This window comes from Electrona antarctica (assembly GCF_951216825.1).
Source record: "Electrona antarctica genome assembly, chromosome: 14".
Classification (NCBI taxonomy): domain Eukaryota; kingdom Metazoa; phylum Chordata; class Actinopteri; order Myctophiformes; family Myctophidae; genus Electrona; species Electrona antarctica.
In genome coordinates, this window is record NC_136795.1 from 12,675,376 (window position 1) to 12,694,728 (window position 19,353).

Consider the following 19,353-nt stretch of genomic DNA (forward strand, 5'->3'; position numbering starts at 1 on the left):
TGTGAAGTGAGGGGGCGCTCTTATCATCGTATACATCATCATACATCAGCTCATTCCGACCAATCACAATTTGCGTCCTCACCTTCGTCATCAATGTTTGTGTTATGCAATGTACTCAAAACTGTCCATTCATTGTCAATGGCATTTAATGTTTGTGTTACACAACACCGAAAGCTGGACAAAAAAATAAGTCGCTCCAAATTTCCGCCCCTCTATATGAGAACAGCTTGGGTACTTTCAGGCTAAAGGACACACAGAATGTGTGACTGGCTCTCTATGTCGTCCTCAGTGACTTGAATGATTATGTCTACTTTTGTTTTGTTTAACAAATTAATGTAATGGAATAATGGATATGATTTTTATGTAAATATTACTAGTATTCCTTCTTTTTGTACTTAATTGGGTTTTTAGACTAAAGTGTTATCGTATTTTTAGAAAAGTCTCCTGTGGACAGATGTTGAGAACTATACACTAACTGTAAGCAATGCACACACACACACACACACACACACACACACACACACACACACACACACACACACACACACACACACACACACACACACACACACACACACACACACACGCCTCATTTAATTTCAGGGTTTTCACATGATGGCAGTAAATTTCAATTTCCGACTGATCCGCTTACAGAATGAATCACTGAAAGAAGACCAATCATCTATTTTGTTCATTCCTCTAATTGGGTTTGCACAAAGAAGACCATAACATTGAGACCAGGTTATGACTGACTCACGCCCCGACACGACAGCTGTGACTAATAGCTCTCTGCCTGCCACAGCACAGGAAGCATCTCTCTCTTTCTCTGGCCACCAATGGGATCGCTCGCCTCCACAGCGCCCGAGTGACGTAAAAACAAGAGAAAGGTGAAAGAAAGAAAGAAAAAAGTCTGTGCTTCTATCTCTGCTCTCGCCGAGTCTACTTTCATCTGGGCTCACTGCATGTTACAGCTTTCACCTCGTATACACAGGCCCGCTGAAGCATGGCGAGAGAGAGAGAGAGAGAGAGAGAGAGAGAGAGAGAGAGAGAGAGAGAGAGAGAGAGAGAGTAGACCCACCGGCGAAGCAATCAGTCCAACTCATCACTCTATTCCACACCATTACAGCGCCACAATGGGGCAAGCCGCACTGTTGTATTAGGACTGTGTGTGTGTGCGTGTGTGTGTGTGTGTGTGTGTGTGTGTGTGTGTGTGTGTGTGTGTGTGTGTGTGTATGTGTGTGTGTGTGTGTGTGTGTGTGTGTGCCCCTCCACTGTCCACTCCCTGAAATCACTGGCACGACTAAACCACCCAACAACACACGCGAGCGATCTGTCACGAACCGACGCCCACTCTCCTCCATTCATTGAAACGACGCTCACTCTCCTCCATTCATTGTCATGAAAAGGAGCGCGATGCATGGGTCGGGGGGGCAGGGTGGGGTCGGGGGTTGGGGGGCAGGGTGGGGTCCGTCGTCCGTCTCTTCCTGAAGTAAACACGGCCACTAAGTCATGCTTCTGGGTTGCAGTCGCCATTAGCCACCCACGGAGAACTCCCACCAGCAAACTGCAGTGCGGACCCCTCCTCTTCATCAACATCGTCCTGTCATGAATTAGCTTCACACCCTCCCTGTCTCTTCTTCTTCTTACATGACAAAATATGACGTTCACACGCTTGCTGCTGCATGGGAGTTCTTTATTGTTATTAGTCCCCACTTCACAACACGTCGTACGCACGCACACACAGCACGCACTAACACAAAAACACCTCAAATTGAGTGCATGCTGCTTCAGTGACAGGCTCTGTCACTGAATTACACACACTCAAACAATCCATCTCTACAGATTGGAAAGTGGCCTTCCTGTCTGTCCACAACTACATGATGCACTCTAGACGTATGATGATGAATAGTGAAGATGCCCAAGGCCATGCTCATTTTGCAACATTTTTAAAAACAATCAACAGATTCTGTGTCAAAAAATGCTAATTTCTCACTCCCTGCATACAGTATGCCAACTGGCAATGCCCATGTGCAGATGCAGATCGATTGGTCAACCCACTGAGGAGCAGATTTGTGAATTCCTGCCTATAATGACGGCGTTTTGACTACAATAAAATAACATTCCGTTTCCTATGCAGCCACTCTTTCTCTTCTTGAGCCCCATCATCTCTCCATAGTCCACACAGAAAGAGAAGGAGAGAGAGAGAAAGAGAGAGAGAGAGAGAGAGAGAGAGAAGAGGAAACTTAGACTTAATTTACTGTACATTCAAAACATACAATAACATCTTGCTTACAGTACATACCAGATTGATACTGCTACTTTTGTATCCCTGTTGGTATCTCTTTTTATGTGATAATTCAATTTTGTACGATTTTTTTTATCTTCTTTGTGTGTAGTCTGTAGTCAGCTATACGCTATAAACGTAGTATTATGCTGTGCCGAAGTAAAAAAAAAAAAAAAAAAACATATACCGTCATCGTAAATCATTTCATCCATTGACCACGCGGTGCGAGCGTATATAGCCTAAACATGCGCTTGTTGCGCAGGGATTAATTATGTATACCTTCTGAAACAACCTATAGGCTACAGCACTGGATACACTGTGAATGTAATGTTGTACGTAATGCATTGTACATTCATGTCTTGGACCCCTGCAGGACGTTAACCCATTCTAGAAGGGAACCCCTGTTTTAAGCTATTAGCTATTGAAAAATAGCAGATCTACAAACTCATAGCGAGCATGTAGATCTGCTCTTTTTGAAAAATCATGAAAATGTGTTGCAAATCTTTGAATATATATTCTTTCAGAGCGAGCGGTTTTTAACTCAAATCTTTGCTTCTGGGGGGGGGGTCTCTGGAACAACATATTTTCAGATGGGGGTCCGTGGCCAAATACAGATAATTCTGGGGGTCCTTGACGTGAAAAAGGTTGAGCACCACTGACATAGAAACATGGGTTTTTAATTTTCTGAAAACTGTCAGGATTTAGAAGACATTTGTAGAATCTGGTCTCACGTCAAAATGGGTTAAGCCGTCAGCTAATGTGGATCTGTACTCCGTATAAATAAACAAGTCAAAACAGAGAGACAGATGTGTGCTTGGGTTGTCCATTAGAGCACATGGTCCTCTGGATGCTCCCTGCAGCAGCACCACAACAACACAGTGCCCCTCAACGTGTCAGTCAGAGGCCTTTGAAGGATCTCTGTGGGTTTGTTATGATAGGACCATGGTGACAAGTGAATAGCTAGGAGAGGAGAACCCCTCCTAATGTTTCACAGGTCTGTGTGTGTGTGTGTGTGTGTGTGTGTGTGTGTGTGTGTGTGTGTGTGTGTGTGTGTGTGTGTGTGTGTGTGTGTGTGTGTGTGTGTGTGTGTGTGTGTGTGTGTGTGTGTGTGTGTGTGCGCGCGTTTGTGTGTGTGTGTGAGGTAGAGGCTGACTGACTGACTGACAGACAGTTTGAGACAGGAATTCTACCATAATAAAGTCTGAGGGGACTTTTCAGACACCCACACCCACCCACACACACACCCCACCCCACCCACCCACACACACGCACACACGTAAGAGACTGGCGTTTGATTTTTTACTCTAGTATCTTAGGCCAGGCAACTCCTCCACAATATTTGAATGCTACTGAGTCTGTAATTCCACCTCACCAAAGTTCAATACAGGCTGATCTAAATATATCAGAAAATATCTTTAAAATATATATTTTTTTTACTTTCCAGTTCTGCTAAGCCGCAAGCTGGATGCGGTTTTGACTGATTGTACTGGTTGCACGGTTTGTGCACAGCTGTTTTGGGCGGCATAGTGCAGGACAGTTGTAGGTTGTTCATTATTGATGGTGCTTCTTATTGTTATTTCTTACCTTTTATATTTGTAATGTATTCTATTGTATCCGACAGTACTTTCCTTACTCTCATCTGTACCTTTGTAACTCTAACTGCTGTGCTGCCTCGGGGTGACTGATATTCCGCCGTGGGATCAATACAAGGTATCCATCTATCTGAATTGGTTTCAAGTATCGGCCTAGGAGTTATTTACGCAACTGCAAAGGCAGACTGGAAGGGATGGGGAGGCGGTACACCTCTATTACTCACTTTCAGAGCTTCTGAAAAACAGACCATTAGACTGAATTAGAAATTTGTGCGTGTCAACGAGTCTGCCGAGGGAGACTACATCTGCTGTGAATGACGCAGGGTAAACTAGACCTACAGTCACACTAATAAATAATGAATGCAACGCCGGCCTGCATAGAAGCAAGTGTTACGCCAATAATATTCAGCCATTGTTTAGTCAAAGTTTCTCTAAATAAACGTGTTTTTATTGAGATTGGGAACGTTCAGAGCTCAGTAATGAAGAGGTAAAAGGCGAAGATTTTCCACTCTATCTACACACAGAAAGGTTTTCCAAAGACTATTTAGTTTGCTACTATTTACCTTGCCTATACTGAAGTTTATTTTACCTTCTGTGTCTGGATGCGTACAAACTAGTAAACACACGTGTACTGTACGCACGCACACACGCACACACACACACACACACACACACACACACACACACACACACACACACACACACACACACACACACACACACACACACACACACACACACACACACACACACACACACACACACACACACGCGCAAACAAGCTCACAAGCTCACAAGCTATCGGCTCTTTTCAGCAGGGCAGTATAAATTAGGCATATCACCGTCTAGGGAGAAATTATACAAAAGCAATGGACCCTTGCATTTGGGTGATGTGTGTGGATGTGCTTTGTAGATGAAGGATGGTTTGGAGCAAAAGAAAGACAGAGAGAGGAAAGAGAGACTTCTAAGCGGTGAAGGAGAGGTCGAAGTCAGGGGGGGGTGTAGAAGGAACGAGGGTCGGGAATGGAAACAGAGAGAGATCACAGGGAAAGAGAGAGAGATGAAACATGTGAAAGAAGGAAGTGGAGGGGGGAGGAGGGGCACAGAGGAAGGGTAGATGGAGATGGATGGAGGGAGAGCAAGAGAAAGGGCAGTAGTATGAAAGAGTGGAGGAAACGTAGTCAAGGGATATTAATACAATCTGGGAATACATTTCTTACCAAGAATTTTCTTCACCAATGTGTTTGTAAAGGTGTCTACTAACATATCCCACATTGGTTTATATTCAACCACCCTATAGGGGGATTTTTGACAGCTTCTGAAAGTTGGGGTACCATACAACCATTATAAGGCAAAATGTTCTAAATTTCATTATACTTTAAGTATCATGTGACGTGTCAAACTAGGGGGTTTTAATCATTCTGAATCCATTCAAAGCATTAGTTTTGCACGAAAAACACTCCTTGGGCTTAAAAAGGCACAAATGTGATGAGGTCAGCACATTTGGTGTTTATGGCCGTTTTTAGCCCAATTAAGGAGTGTTTTTCGTGCAAAACTAATGCTTGGAATGGATTCAGAATGATGAAAACCACTTAGTTTGACACGTCACATGCTATTTAAAGCATAATGAAATTTAGAACATTTTGCCATATATTGGCTGTTGATGGTACCCCAACTTTCAGCAGCTGTCAAAAAATCCCCTAGGGTGGTTGAATATAAACCAATGTGGGATATGTTAGTAGACACCTTTACAAAAACATTGGTGAAGACAATTCTTGGTAAGAAATGTATTCCCAGATTATACAGATTATACTGATAATATTCCCTGACTAACGGGGGAGTGCAGAGGTGAGGTGAGGACAGCGAAGAGAGAGACTGATAGATAGAGGTGAAATGGGAAGCCTGTGGGACGAGAGGAGAGGAGGGTTGGGCAGTAATACTGTATCCCATCAGGGCATTTTAAAATAGCAATGGTGTTCGGTTCATTGCCCTCATAATATATCATCACGTCATACAATGACAATCAGAGATACAGTGGACGCCTGGACGGACATTGTCCTCCGTTGAAGCTAGTTCCCAGACTCTGCCGTCTCAAAGTTATGGTTCCTATACTTATTATGTCTAAGCAGTAGGGTAGGGTGCAAACTGTAGTGCAGTGGGAGAGTGTGCATGCCGTGTGAGGGAAGGATTCTGATTCACTAGGGAGCTATTCTGCCTGAAGGGAAGGATTCTGATTCACTAGGGAGCTATTCTGCCTGAAGGGAAGGATTCTGTTATAGGGAGCTATTCTGCCTGAAGGGAAGGATTCTGATTCACTAGGGAGCTATTCTGCCTGAAGGGAAGGATTCTGTTATAGGGAGCTATTCTGCCTGAAGGGAAGGATTCTGATTCACTAGGGAGCTATTCTGCCTGAAGGGAAGGATTCTGTTATAGGGAGCTATTCTGCCTGAAGGGAAGGATTCTGTTATAGGGAGCTATTCTGCCTGAAGGGAAGGATTCTGTTATAGGGAGCTATTCTGCCTGAAGGGAAGGATTCTGTTATAGGGAGCTATTCTGCCTGAAGGGAAGGATTCTGTTATAGGGAGCTATTCTGCCTGAAGGGAAGGATTCTGTTATAGGGAGCTATTCTGCCTGAAGGGAAGGATTCTGTTATAGGGAGCTATTCTGCCTGAAGGGAAGGATTCTGTTATAGGGAGCTATTCTGCCTGAAGGGAAGGATTCTGTTATAGGGAGCTATTCTGCCTGAAGGGAAGGATTCTGTTATAGGGAGCTATTCTGCCTGAAGGGAAGGATTCTGTTATAGGGAGCTATTCTGCCTGAAGGGAAGGATTCTGTTATAGGGAGCTATTCTGCCTGAAGGGAAGGATTCTGTTATAGGGAGCTATTCTGCCTGAAGGGAAGGATTCTGTTATAGGGAGCTATTCTGCCTGAAGGGAAGGATTCTGTTATAGGGAGCTATTCTGCCTGAAGGGAAGGATTCTGATTCACTAGGGAGCTATTCTGCCTGAAGGGAAGGATTCTGTTATAGGGAGCTATTCTGCCTGAAGGGAAGGATTCTGATTCACTAGGGAGCTATTCTGCCTGAAGGGAAGGATTCTGTTATAGGGAGCTATTCTGCCTGAAGGGAAGGATTCTGTTATAGGGAGCTATTCTGCCTGAAGGGAAGGATTCTGTTATAGGGAGCTATTCTGCCTGAAGGGAAGGATTCTGATTCACTAGGGAGCTATTCTGCCTGAAGGGAAGGATTCTGTTATAGGGAGCTATTCTGCCTGAAGGGAAGGATTCTGTTATAGGGAGCTATTCTGCCTGAAGGGAAGGATTCTGTTATAGGGAGCTATTCTGCCTGAAGGGAAGGATTCTGATTCACTAGGGAGCTATTCTGCCTGAAGGGAAGGATTCTGTTATAGGGAGCTATTCTGCGTGAAGGGAAGGATTCTGAAGTTGGTTCCTTCAGAGTCTAAGCATTAAAAGTGTAATGCTAAGTCTCTCCATAGTCTTAGCATTATCAAGACTTCATAAGACTTCATAAGACTTCATAATGGATGAAAGGGGTCATCTATGACTCATAGATGACCCGGCGGCTATTGTAGCAGTCCGGCACCTAAGCTGCTAAGCCAGCCTGACCGCGTGTCGTGGGTTCGACTACCGATCCCAACGACCTTTGCCGCGTGTCAACCCCCCCCATCTCTCTCCCCACTCCAATAAAGGCAGAAAAAGCCCCAAAAAATATCTGTAAAAAAAGGACAGTAAATGGAATGCCTCATTTGTTAGACTGTATTTTGTTATAATGTTCAGTAATTTAGCACTGTAAAACCTATACATATTGCCGAAACAAAATACGACTCAAGACACATGGAATATCTAAATAAGTGAATAAGTTCCGCCGGTAGGATAGCCGGTCTGTGATGTGACATCTGCATTGCGGCTCCTTCCAGCCCCCCTGCAATGTTTTTAACTTTTACTTTTTGGGACTGTTTAGTTGCATGAACAAAAGTGAATACGGCCACCCCTAGAGAGGACAGAACATCCAGGAGGTCAGGATGACACCCAAGGCCAGATTTTTGCCAGTGCCTAATCCCTTATCTCTAAACTTCTTTTCCTTCTATTTTTTTACTGTTTTGATTATTATTATTGTATAGTAATAGTTCAAATAGCTATCTACAAGCTCACAACGTGTCGATGTAGATCGGTATTTTCAAATAGTGCTTGCAATAACACACCCAAGAGGAGAGAGAAACAGAGAGAGGCAGAGAAAGTCTATTTGGGGGCTCTTATATAAGGGCTGAGGACTGAGGCACACCTGCAGAGTCAGAGGTACGCTCACACACACACACACACACACACACACACACACACACACACACACACACACACACACACACACACACACACACACACACACACACACACACACACACACACACACACACACACACACACACACACACACACACACACACAGCAGGGATGGAGGGACTCGGCTTGTGTCTAACTATGCCATGGCTGGTTGTTACCCAACTCCCGAGAAAAAGTATGACTGATCAGATGGTGATGCGCATGCGTCTGTGTGAGGGTGAACAGTGTGTCGATCGCATTTGCCTGTCTAAGATGGCATAGCCTCGCGGACGGGGGGTGGGGGGAGCCAGCGTCAGTTTCCAGCACTAGTTTGATCCGCCCCTCTATGCCAAGAAAAGCTCGGGTACTTTCAGGCTAGAGATGGCAGGCATGACCTGGAACTGAACTGAACTGGCTCTTCACCAAGCCTGTCTCCCTATACGTCATGCGTTATTCTGTAACTCGCAAACACACTTCTGAAACCCAGCCAAACCATGACGGACAGAGTCAGAGCATTTATACAGCTCTGATCCCAACGGGGAGAGGCTATACGACTGCATTGACATCCACTTCAGACTTCCTCTCTGAGGAGTCATCTACAGCCACTGGTCTGACCATAAGGAGGCCGCAGGGAGCTCTTGCAGAGCTACTGTGTGTGAGTGGGAGCTTTGCAGAGCCCTTCCATTACACCCAGCGGGAAGTGCTTTGGAATATGCACCTATCGATTACCTCAGCAATTACCTATCTATTACTTTTTTATTAATCAAAGCATAGAGAAATTGAACACATTGAGCAAATATGTAATGAGTATAGTGCCAAATACAGAAACCGGGAAATACACAGAAATAGCTATACATAAACAGCAGAAAGCTCGGAAATCAGAAGCCTATGGGAGAATTGTACATCACAAAGGACACAATTATTGTTGTAAAAAATCTCACAATTATTGTTGTTAAAATCTAAAGGTGATTTTGGATGTCCTGTCCCTTTAAGTCCTATATACTTGACAATACAAATGATGAATAGCAAAAAATAGCCAATCTACAAACTTCTCAACACATTTTAAAATATAATCCTGCCCATAAAATGTTGATTAAGTTCAAACAGGAGGTGGCAATCACGAGATATAGAAAAGGTGCAGGCAGGGCTTGCATTTGTTTAATTATAGGATGTAGCCATGCTGCAAATGCCCTCTATCAAATTCAAAAGCTACAATAACAGGCATGCCTGCAATTAGGACACGCCTGTTAGAAGAAGATACTGTCGCCTTGTCATAATATTGAAACAGACTAATTTGCCACAGAACTGAAGTGTACTATTGTTATTGTTATGATCAAAGGCATATAATGACTGTGTGTGCATGAATAAGCAGAAAGGGGATGAGATGAGAGGGAGGGAGACGCCTGTTTCTTCATTCACAGCATAAGCTATGGGGACCAAACACACATGGAATGTATTAAGAAAATGTTTAAAACATGGTAAAGCGTAATGAGAGCATTTTTGTTCTCATTCTCGTTATCATTTATAACATATTTCAAATTGTGTGTGTCTGTGTGTTTGTGTTTAAAGGTGGCCTTACACTAGCCGATAATCGGGCATTTTTGACGCTCGGGGGGTGCCCGACCGCTCAAAGCGCGATCGGGATCGGCCCGATCAACATCAAGAATGTTTGATATTTGCTCTGCCCCGCTCCGATTATCCTGTAGTGTGTGGTGCTATCAGATTTCAGATTGAAAAAAATCGGCTAGTGTAAGGCCACCTTCCGTTACCTAATTTGAAAAATGTAGTAATAGTTTAACAAACTCAAGTCAAAAAGCAATCACATGATAACTGATGTTGAAATTGAAAGAGTGCCTGAAATAAAGACTTTTGGTTGGAGTAATAATAGAACATTAGGCCAGAATCTGCATATAAATTATAGCAGAGCTAACATGATAAACAAGTCAATTGCAATTGACTGCGCGTTCTGATGATATATTTTCAATCCCTCGCTCTCTTCTACACTGTATATGTACAGTATAATGTGTGAACTTGTATATGTATACGCATGATCGTTTTCCACCTAACTTCTATTAATTTCATTCATTCATGTACAAAGACAGACAAACAAAGACAGAGCGCAAAAAAGAGTGAGAGCACATGGGCGAGCCAGCGACAGACAAAGAGACAAGGGGGGGGGGGGGGGGGGGGGTCGGGGTTTGGGGAACGGGAGATTGCCGAGATAGGATTGTCAGCGCTGCACAGATATGAAAGGAGGTTAGGGTTGGCAGAGGAGAGGAACAGAATACCCAGATGATCTAACTGGCATGAGGGAAAATGAAGAGGGAGAAAAAAGGTTTGGGGCGAGCTATACGAGAGCTGAGAAAGAAGAACAACACAAAAGAAAACTGGGTGAATAAAGGCCCTCATTGAGTACAGCCCAGAGTCTACCTGCCGCCTGCTGTTGCCTAGGTTACCGCTTCTGATGGGCTGACAGAGACCAACAAGGGGAATGGATGGGGATGGGGGGGGGGTCATGCCATGGACAAACACAAACATGACGAACAGAATGAGGATGGGGGAAAGTGATCAGAATTTCCAAACCTCGCTGTTTTGCTTTGCTGTTGTCATGTCTCTTGTCCTGCGGGAGGCGGGTTCAACTGTATCTTTCGATCTGGTATAGACAAGTCACACAAATATAAATGCACGCACGCACGTGTGTGCGCGCACGCACACGCACACACATACACAACTGCGACACAATTCAATGCCCTTAAACCAAAAATATCCAAAGCAACCCACTCTCTAGAAACTTGAAACTGACATATTGCATAATGCAAGGAGGTACCGGCTAACGGATATTAAGGGAGAGGGACAAAAAACATGATGACGTCCAGATTACGTGGCAGTGGGCTGTTGCTCTACTAGGATTAGGGATAAATCCTAAACATAAAAAATATATAAAAAATTATGACCCAAATTTGTGCCTCAGAGTTGTGAATGACAAAATGGACCCATAAAGCCCCTTAAAATGACTGAGATTGCTCTCAGTCTCCTGGTTGCCTGAATAGTTCATCTCATACACATGTGCATGCACGCACGCACGCATCAATCAGCCACCGATCGGTCACTCCAAATGACTCGATCGGTGATCTGCAATTTACTCTATCTGTGATTGTCAATTTACCCTATCTGGAGAAACCGTCTTATACCATTTAAGTGGTATAAAAATCAATCAGATATATAATTTTGCATCTTTGTGACAGGCCTAAAGCAGGCCCTTCCTCCCCACACACAGGAACAGTTTTGACATAATAACTTTTGAAATATTCCCCAAAAACCTGATAGGAGCATCTCTCTCTCTCTCTCTCTCTCTCTCTCTCTGGGAACAGCAGATGTTATGAAATGCGTACCTGGCTCTACCCCTGCATAAAATAAAATAAAACACATAAATGTGATCAACAAAACACAAAACACTGGCCATGGCATGAATAGCCAAAAGCAGAGTCCCTCCATCCCTGCTGTTGAAATTGTCTTCTATCTTTAACAATATCAGACCGGTGTCCTTTGGGAACGATGCAAGTCGAAAACAATGCAAGTTGAAAATGCATACCCTGTCTGCCTGTGTCTATTTTATGACCATATATGTAGAATTGTAGATATCTGTATATCTCCGTCTGTGTCGCTTTTATGCCCATTCATGATGTTCTATGTCAGGCATGCCCAAATATGGAGTCTAGGCCAGACTATGACGTCGTATTGATGACCTATAGGCCTATGGGCGTATCGGTCGTTCCGGTCGTTTCTGTAATCGATTAGTGTTGTTGCACCCCTATGTCGATATATTAGTACAGCGTTGTACAGCTCTGGACACGAACTGTACGCCATAGCTGGGTATATATCACGTCCGACCAGACCAACGACCATTAGCATTCATGCTCACTCTCTGACTCTGCAGCATTTCATTCCCCACAGACGACGGCGCCGGCTCTGCTAGCTACACGATGCTCACTTTTATACTCTTGTCTCCTTGACAACACCCTGTCGAGGGCTACTGCTGCTACAGATAGCATTGGTAGGTATAGGACGCAAACAAGTGCAGGCTATACACAAAACAGCCTAACCTTGGATCTTAACGTATGATAGCTTGTATAAGTAAAACCACCTGTATAGGCCTAACATACAGATATCACTGTGACAACCTTTGTGAATGGCTGAATTAATAAGTTAGATAAAGAAAGTGAAAGTAACATTCAGAACACGACATATGCTGTATGTAAGGCTCATGTTGCAGCACTAATCTTGTGACTGTATATCAACGAAACTTGAGATGACAAAGAACGCAAGACAAAGAAATCGTCAGTTATCATGTTAAAACATCAGCTGACTTCCACGTTGTCGCACACACACACACACACACACACACACACACACACACACACACACACACACACACACACACACACACACACACACACACACACACACACACACACACACACACACACACACACACACACACACACACACACACACACACACACACACACACACACACACACACACAGCAGTGAAGATGGCCACTCTCCTCGGGGCCTGCTCCTTGTGAAGCGAAGCCCCCACTGTATCTGTTGTCTGATGTTCCTTCACAATCACATCTTCTGATACAGGGCCTCTTTCCTGGACCTACAGTCCCCCATGGGCAAACACCAGTCTAAGCCGCAGCTACGCACACATAAACATCAGTGGTGCACTTAGATGATTAATATTAGATTAAGGCCCATTGTTTTTTTTTAAAACTCATGACCTGCTCATGAATAACCTATACTGTAGCTATCTGGTCAAAGCCCTGTGTGAGCCAAAAAGCTCACTAAACCCTGGGAAACTTTACTTGCCAGCCAACTCATCTGCACAGAACAGAATTAGGTCTGTAGGGATGCAACGGTTCAGTTAAAGGACAACTTTCGTTTTTTTCAACCAAGGTTCATGTTTTAGGTTGTTATTAGAGAAAGTAAAAGATGAGTGTTAATTTTCTGCTTTATTTCGTTTTAGCGATTTTTGCTATTTTTTACAGGGGGTGGGGGCATTTGAACATTTTTTTTTACAACGTAAAACTGGTTCAGTTCCAACCTTGGTTTTTGGGCCACAGGTTGTGTTTCGGTACGGTTCGAAAAAGATTTGAAACTGAAAATAAAATTCTCTCTTTATTTTGCTTATAAGAATAAAGCTTTTCTATTCAGTTACATTCCAGAATGACAAGATCATAATTAACTGCGTTTAATAATTTTATTTTCACTGTCACTGACTTCACCTCTGTGCAAGGGAGAGGCACTGTCAGAAAGAAATCACTTTATAGGAATAAAGCTCCGTTGTTCTGTTTGCTTTAATCTCTGTGTAAGGATTTAACAATGTTACGCTTACAATGCTGAAAACTTATAAGAGCTGTAGTGTTGGAAATAACTACATTTTTGCACAATCATGCCACAAAGAGTCGAGCTGACAACAACAGAAATCAATGCAATAGGCTATATTATTTATATATAGTAATGCTAATTTATTAATCTGATGGTGTTGCTACAACACCATTGAATTTACTTGAGGGGGAGGGGGTTCTCCAGTGTCACAGACACAAGTTGTAACATGGAATATAATTAATATAAATATAAAACAGTGGATGGCAAACCATACAGATACATATTAAACCGAGAAGCGCATTCATACTCTACACCGGGGGCCGGACAACATAGAAAACTGTAAAGGATTCAACGGTGGAAAAAACTAAAACTAAAATTAATTAAAAGTGAAAGTAAATGGCTGATCTACACTACAGCACAAACTCATAACGTGCTATGTGAGCTAGTAGCAGCTTTTTCACTATTTTTAGAAAATTGGGATTAAAACAATTTACTGACCAGTGTCTATATACTTGTCTTGGAGGACCCATCCTTTATTCCATCTACAGTCTACACCACAGCTTGCAGATTGGCTATTTGTCAAATGTTTGCCTATTTGTACCACATGTTGCCTGGTATGACATGCCCAGAATAAAGGGCCTTTCAAAAGTGAAGTGATATAACGCGCCTATAGTTCATTTTCAATGAGACCTGCGTTTTTGCACAGAGCACTGGGGAGCAGTCGCGGTGCGACAACGCAAGCGTATTTACGTGAGCGCGGTCCCGTGAATTTGTTGCGTGCGTGCATGCTCGTTTCGTGCACACGCCTGCGACTCTGGACCTGGATACTGTTTAGCTTTTTTTTTACACTTGCGTTGTAGCGCCCCTCTTTTTTCTTTAAAAAAATAAAATAATAATCCCACGATTTTGTAACCCATTTTTCACCCCTGTGTCAATTATCTAATGTGATCCTGGGCTCTACACACCCTCCGCCAACCTGGGGAGAGCAACGGACTTGAACTCATGCTTCCTTTATGCATGAGTGTCCAAGTTGCTCCTTTACACCTGACAGGGGGGAGTTTCCCTGGTTGGACGTAGCGCGTGGAGGGAACACGTTATTCCAACCAGTTCCTTTCCCCACCATCAGGTGCCCCAGCTGACCAGGGGGAGGCAGTTTAGAGACCAGGATTACTGCATGTTTTTGTGAGGGTACCTACCCTAGGGGACACGGGGAGAACATGCAAACTCCACACAGAAAGGCCCTTTTGCCAACCCCGGCCTCAGGTATGGGCCCGCCTCGGGTAGCGCCCCTCTTGAGCAGACTCTGAAAAGGCTAATTGTATATCGCCTGCCCCAATGTTGTACCCGTTGTCAAAGTATAGAAAATTGCCCATTATCATAGTACTTGGGGGCCAGTCTATGAGGTCAATACTATGACATCAGTTTGATGACATCAGGGATCTCCATTGGGGAGTCTATGACATCAGTATTATGACAATATAACATATAATAGACAGATTGTTGTGTTGTGAGGGTCCATGACCTCAACATCTCTTCAGATAGGGGTTCACACAGCCTAATACATCAACTTGGGGGTCCTTGACATGAAAATGTTTGAGAACCACTGATGTAACAGTCAGAGTTGACACACACACACACACACACACACACACACACACACACACACACACACACACACACACACACACACACACACACACACACACACACACACACACACACACACACACACACACACACACACACACACACACAGTACAGTGGCAATGTGTAGTCACGTTGTTCACGACTGCAGGCAATGTGCTGTTGATGCTGCTTCTGCTGCTGTTGCTGGAGAGTCGGCCGTGTAGACGGAAGAAGTAAAGATCCAACTGAACTCATGTCAGTTTACTAAGTTTAGGGGGTTCATTGTTTTCTCATTCTGCAAATTTGTTTCACCATCCATTCATGCCATCCTGATTCTGTATAATAACTGACAGCAGGCGCTGAGGCCATCGACTGATCTGCTGATAGTTTGTTTCTCCATGCCCAGACAGACAAAGTGATGGAGGTACGCAAACACAACAACGCTTCCTTCTCCGAGCCTGTGAATGGGACAATAGCTCTATCTGTCTTTCTGGGTGTTCCTTGTGTTCCCTAATGGATTCTGCTATATTATACAATGAGAAAATGAAAGCCTTCTCACCAGTGCAGCACAGTTACTCATATGAAGCGGATATGAACATCAGCTAAATGGATACAATTTAACTAACAGACACACACACACACACACACACACACACACACACACACACACACACACAGTCAGTCAGCATCCGGCTGCCTATCAAAGCATCGTTCATATAACAGTCCCTTTCATTCATGCTGTGTTAGTGGCGTTGTGATTCATGGAGATGGCCATGGAGACCAACATGCGCTCTGACAAATGTGACTGTGGCAGGCTCAGCGCGGTGAGCAGCATGCAACGCATCAACACACCAAGGTCACCAAGGTCGAGGTGTGCTTTCTGAAATTACCACGATTTATCTCCCGAGCACAAGAAACAACCTTCCTCACATCACCTGCATCCATCTCTCCACAATGCTTAGCGTATAATATTACCGACGTTGGCGTCAACTAATAGAGCGGTAAGAGACGGAAAGGTTCTCACTGACCTTCTCCAGCTTTTCAAAGTGCTCCCTCAGGAACTTCATAGGACGCTCAGGCTTGGCGATGCAGAGGTTGACAATGCACTCTTTCAGGATCTGCTGAATGTTGTGCTTCTGCACGAAGACCTCGCAGCCCTTCAAACTCTCGTCTTCTTCCAGATTGGAGGAGGAGGAAGTGGCCATTATCCTTTTATCTGGGGGGGGGGGGGGGGGGGGGGGGGGGGGGGTATAGGAGGGGCAAAACAAGAGGGGTGTTGGATGAGAGGGGAGTAGATAGAGTGGGAATAGAGAGAGTAGTGACGATTAGAGGGAGGGAGAATCAGAGGCAGGACAACAGTGAACATTTAAGCCCCTGGCGGTTGTTTGTGTCTCTTTGACACACTCTGCATCTCCCTGAGCAGCATTCAAGATGTATGCATGGAGCATGTGTCTGTGGTGATGTAGATGGACAATTAAGTTAATGCGTCACTGGAACAATGCTATATGAAACTAGCTGTCAACGCTACTGAAGACCTGTGCAGGAACAATGCAAGTGGGAAGAAAAGCACATAGGCCTACAAGAGTGTAACTATATTGTAATAGCACACATTTATTAAAACATCTCTCTAGTTTATGGCTCCAATAATAGGTTTGAGCTGCAGTTAGTCAAATAACACAGTAGAGATTACTGAACAAGTAAGATAGGTAGGAACCAAAACTACTTTGACACACCTTCACCTCTTAAAATACCTGGTTTGACTACAAAAATGTGTGTCTTATGAACAGGAAATAACACAAGGCAGGCATAACAATATTAACTGTGTGTGTGTGTGTGTGTGTGTGTGTGTGTGTGTGTGTGTGTGTGTGTGTGTGTGTGTGTGTGTGTGTGTGTGTGTGTGTGTGTGTGTGTGTGTGTGCGGCGCGCGCGTGTGCGCGCGAGAAAACAGCGCACCTGTTCCTGTAGCCAATAGATAACAGTACAGTAGCTAAGCTAACGCAGCTAGCACGTCTTGCTGCAATGACAATCAAATCACGACAAGAAATCACAATGGCTGCACACTGTGCACAGTTCAACGTTTTGCCACCATGTCTTCTTAAGTTACTGTTTTACATAAAGGAGGCTGTCATCAAAACACGGCCTCTGTGTCGTACTCTGTCGCCCTTACCGTTATGTTTGGGAGGATGCTGAGAAAACACAGTGGGAGTGGGATGAAGCTGAATGCTGGGATGCTGCTACTGCAGCTGGCTTGAGTCGAGATCCCATCACCGGGGAGGGCTGGTCACGCTGTGATTGGCTAGTTGGTTGTCAGGCAACCGATGATGAGAGAGGAGACCTATATAAAAGATAACGTATCCCAGATGTTTTGTTACTTACTATTTTGTGTGTTTTTTTACACGGTCTGTCAGGTTTTGTAGTTAAATAGAAACTAGGTTTGGGGGAAGAAGACACAGACCAGACAAAACAATATTTTGTCTAAACAGACAAGTCAATGAAACAGTTTTAACTATTATTGTTAGCATCTATCGTATATTAACTGGCAGCCGCATCACTGTACTGAATGATTGTAGCTATGTTCCCAGGCTCTTAACCTACAAAGAGGTCCAAGAGCGGTTGCTTAGACAACTAACTACCCAATCACAGCGCGACCGTCCCTCCGGGCTATGTGATCTGCGTCTGCCTCTTCTGTTGCGTCGGCTCTGGTGACGTCGACGTTACGTCTGTGTGTCATGTCTTGTTTGGGCTCTGCTCTGATTAGCTGAACGCTCCCAAACAAACATGGCGGAACATGAGCACCAGACAGCAGTAGCAGCAGCAGCAGCAGAAACAGCCCCACCAAACACCTCCGCCGCCGGACAGTTCAACTTCACGGTGCCGAAGAAGGAGATCACCACCGTCCCCGACATGGGGAAGTGGAGGCGGTCCCAGGCGTACGCGGACTACATGGGCTTCATCCTGACGCTGAATGAAGGCGTGAAGAGGAAGAAGATGACGTGCGACTACGAGGTGTCCGAGACGGCGGGGAGACTGCTGACCATGCTGGGGACGCTGGACCGCTGGATCGACGAGACCCCTCCCGTGGACCAGCCGTCCCGCTTCGGGAACAAGGCCTTCAGGACGTGGTACGCCAAGCTGGACGAGGAGGCGGAGTCGCTGGTGGCCGTGGTGCTTCCCGCGGAGGTGCGCGCCGCGGCCCAGGAGGTAGCGGAGTATCTGAAGGAGTCTGTGGGGAACCCCACCAGGATAGACTACGGGACGGGCCACGAAGCCGCGTTCGCCGCCTTCCTCTGCTGCCTCTGCAAGGTCGGGGCTCTCCGGGCGGACGACCGGCTGGCCATCGTCTTCAGAGTGTTCGAAAGGTACCTGGTGTTGACGCGGAAGCTGCAGAAGACGTACAGGATGGAGCCCGCCGGGAGCCAGGGCGCGTGGGGCCTGGATGACTTCCAGTTCTTGCCCTTCATATGGGGCAGCTCGCAGCTGGTGGATCACCCCACGCTGGAGCCCCGGCACTTTGTGGAGGAGAGGGCGGTGAATGAGCATCACCAAGACTACATGTTTATGGAGTGCATCAAGTTCATCAATGAGATGAAGACGGGGCCCTTTGCGGAGCACTCAAACCAGCTGTGGAACATCAGTGCTGTCCCCGCCTGGTCCAAAGTCAACCAGGGCCTGATCAGAATGTACAGAGCTGACTGCTTGGAGAAGTTCCCTGTCATCCAGCACTTCAAATTTGGTAGTCTGTTGTCTATCCAGCCAGTGAAGCCTTGATAGTCAACGGAGGAAGAAGAACATGTATGTGACTGACGGATAGACCAAACTTCCAACAAGACTTATTCCCCCTCCTCATGCCCTCTCCTCCCATTCAGATACAAAACTAGCACAATGTATACATAGATTTCCACACCAAATCGTGAACCATTCATGCATGCATGCAAGTGCACATGTGCAATTGTGCAGGAATGTGGTCCTGGAAGATGTCGTGTAGATGAAAGGCTTAGAATCTATGATTTTTGTCCCGTTTATTATTCATATTCATGGAGAGAATGTGTCCTCTTATTTGAGGTATAATATGTGGAACCTTTTTCTAGAAGCGTACAATAAACAACAAAGTGTTTATTTAAAA

General features: G+C 44.9%; 2 protein-coding genes across 2 annotated transcripts in view; one reads left to right on the forward strand and one right to left on the reverse strand.

The window, feature by feature from the left end:
- Nucleotides 1-17,832, reverse strand: part of prkar1b (protein kinase, cAMP-dependent, regulatory, type I, beta) — a 133,189-nt gene extending 115,357 nt beyond the window's left edge. The window contains exons 1-2 of the mRNA XM_079520117.1: nucleotides 17,398-17,832; nucleotides 16,259-16,446 (exon numbers count right to left, since the gene is read on the reverse strand). Coding sequence (XP_079376243.1) covers nucleotides 16,259-16,435 — 177 coding nt within the window. The 5' untranslated portion in view covers nucleotides 16,436-16,446; nucleotides 17,398-17,832. The remainder of the gene's footprint in view (nucleotides 1-16,258; nucleotides 16,447-17,397) is intronic.
- A 123-nt stretch (nucleotides 17,833-17,955) lies between these two features.
- On the forward strand, nucleotides 17,956-19,353 carry ptpa (protein phosphatase 2 phosphatase activator). The gene has a single exon (XM_079520138.1). It carries the CDS (start codon nucleotides 18,009-18,011, stop codon nucleotides 18,996-18,998), a length of 990 nt encoding a protein of 329 aa, XP_079376264.1. The 5' UTR covers nucleotides 17,956-18,008; the 3' UTR covers nucleotides 18,999-19,353.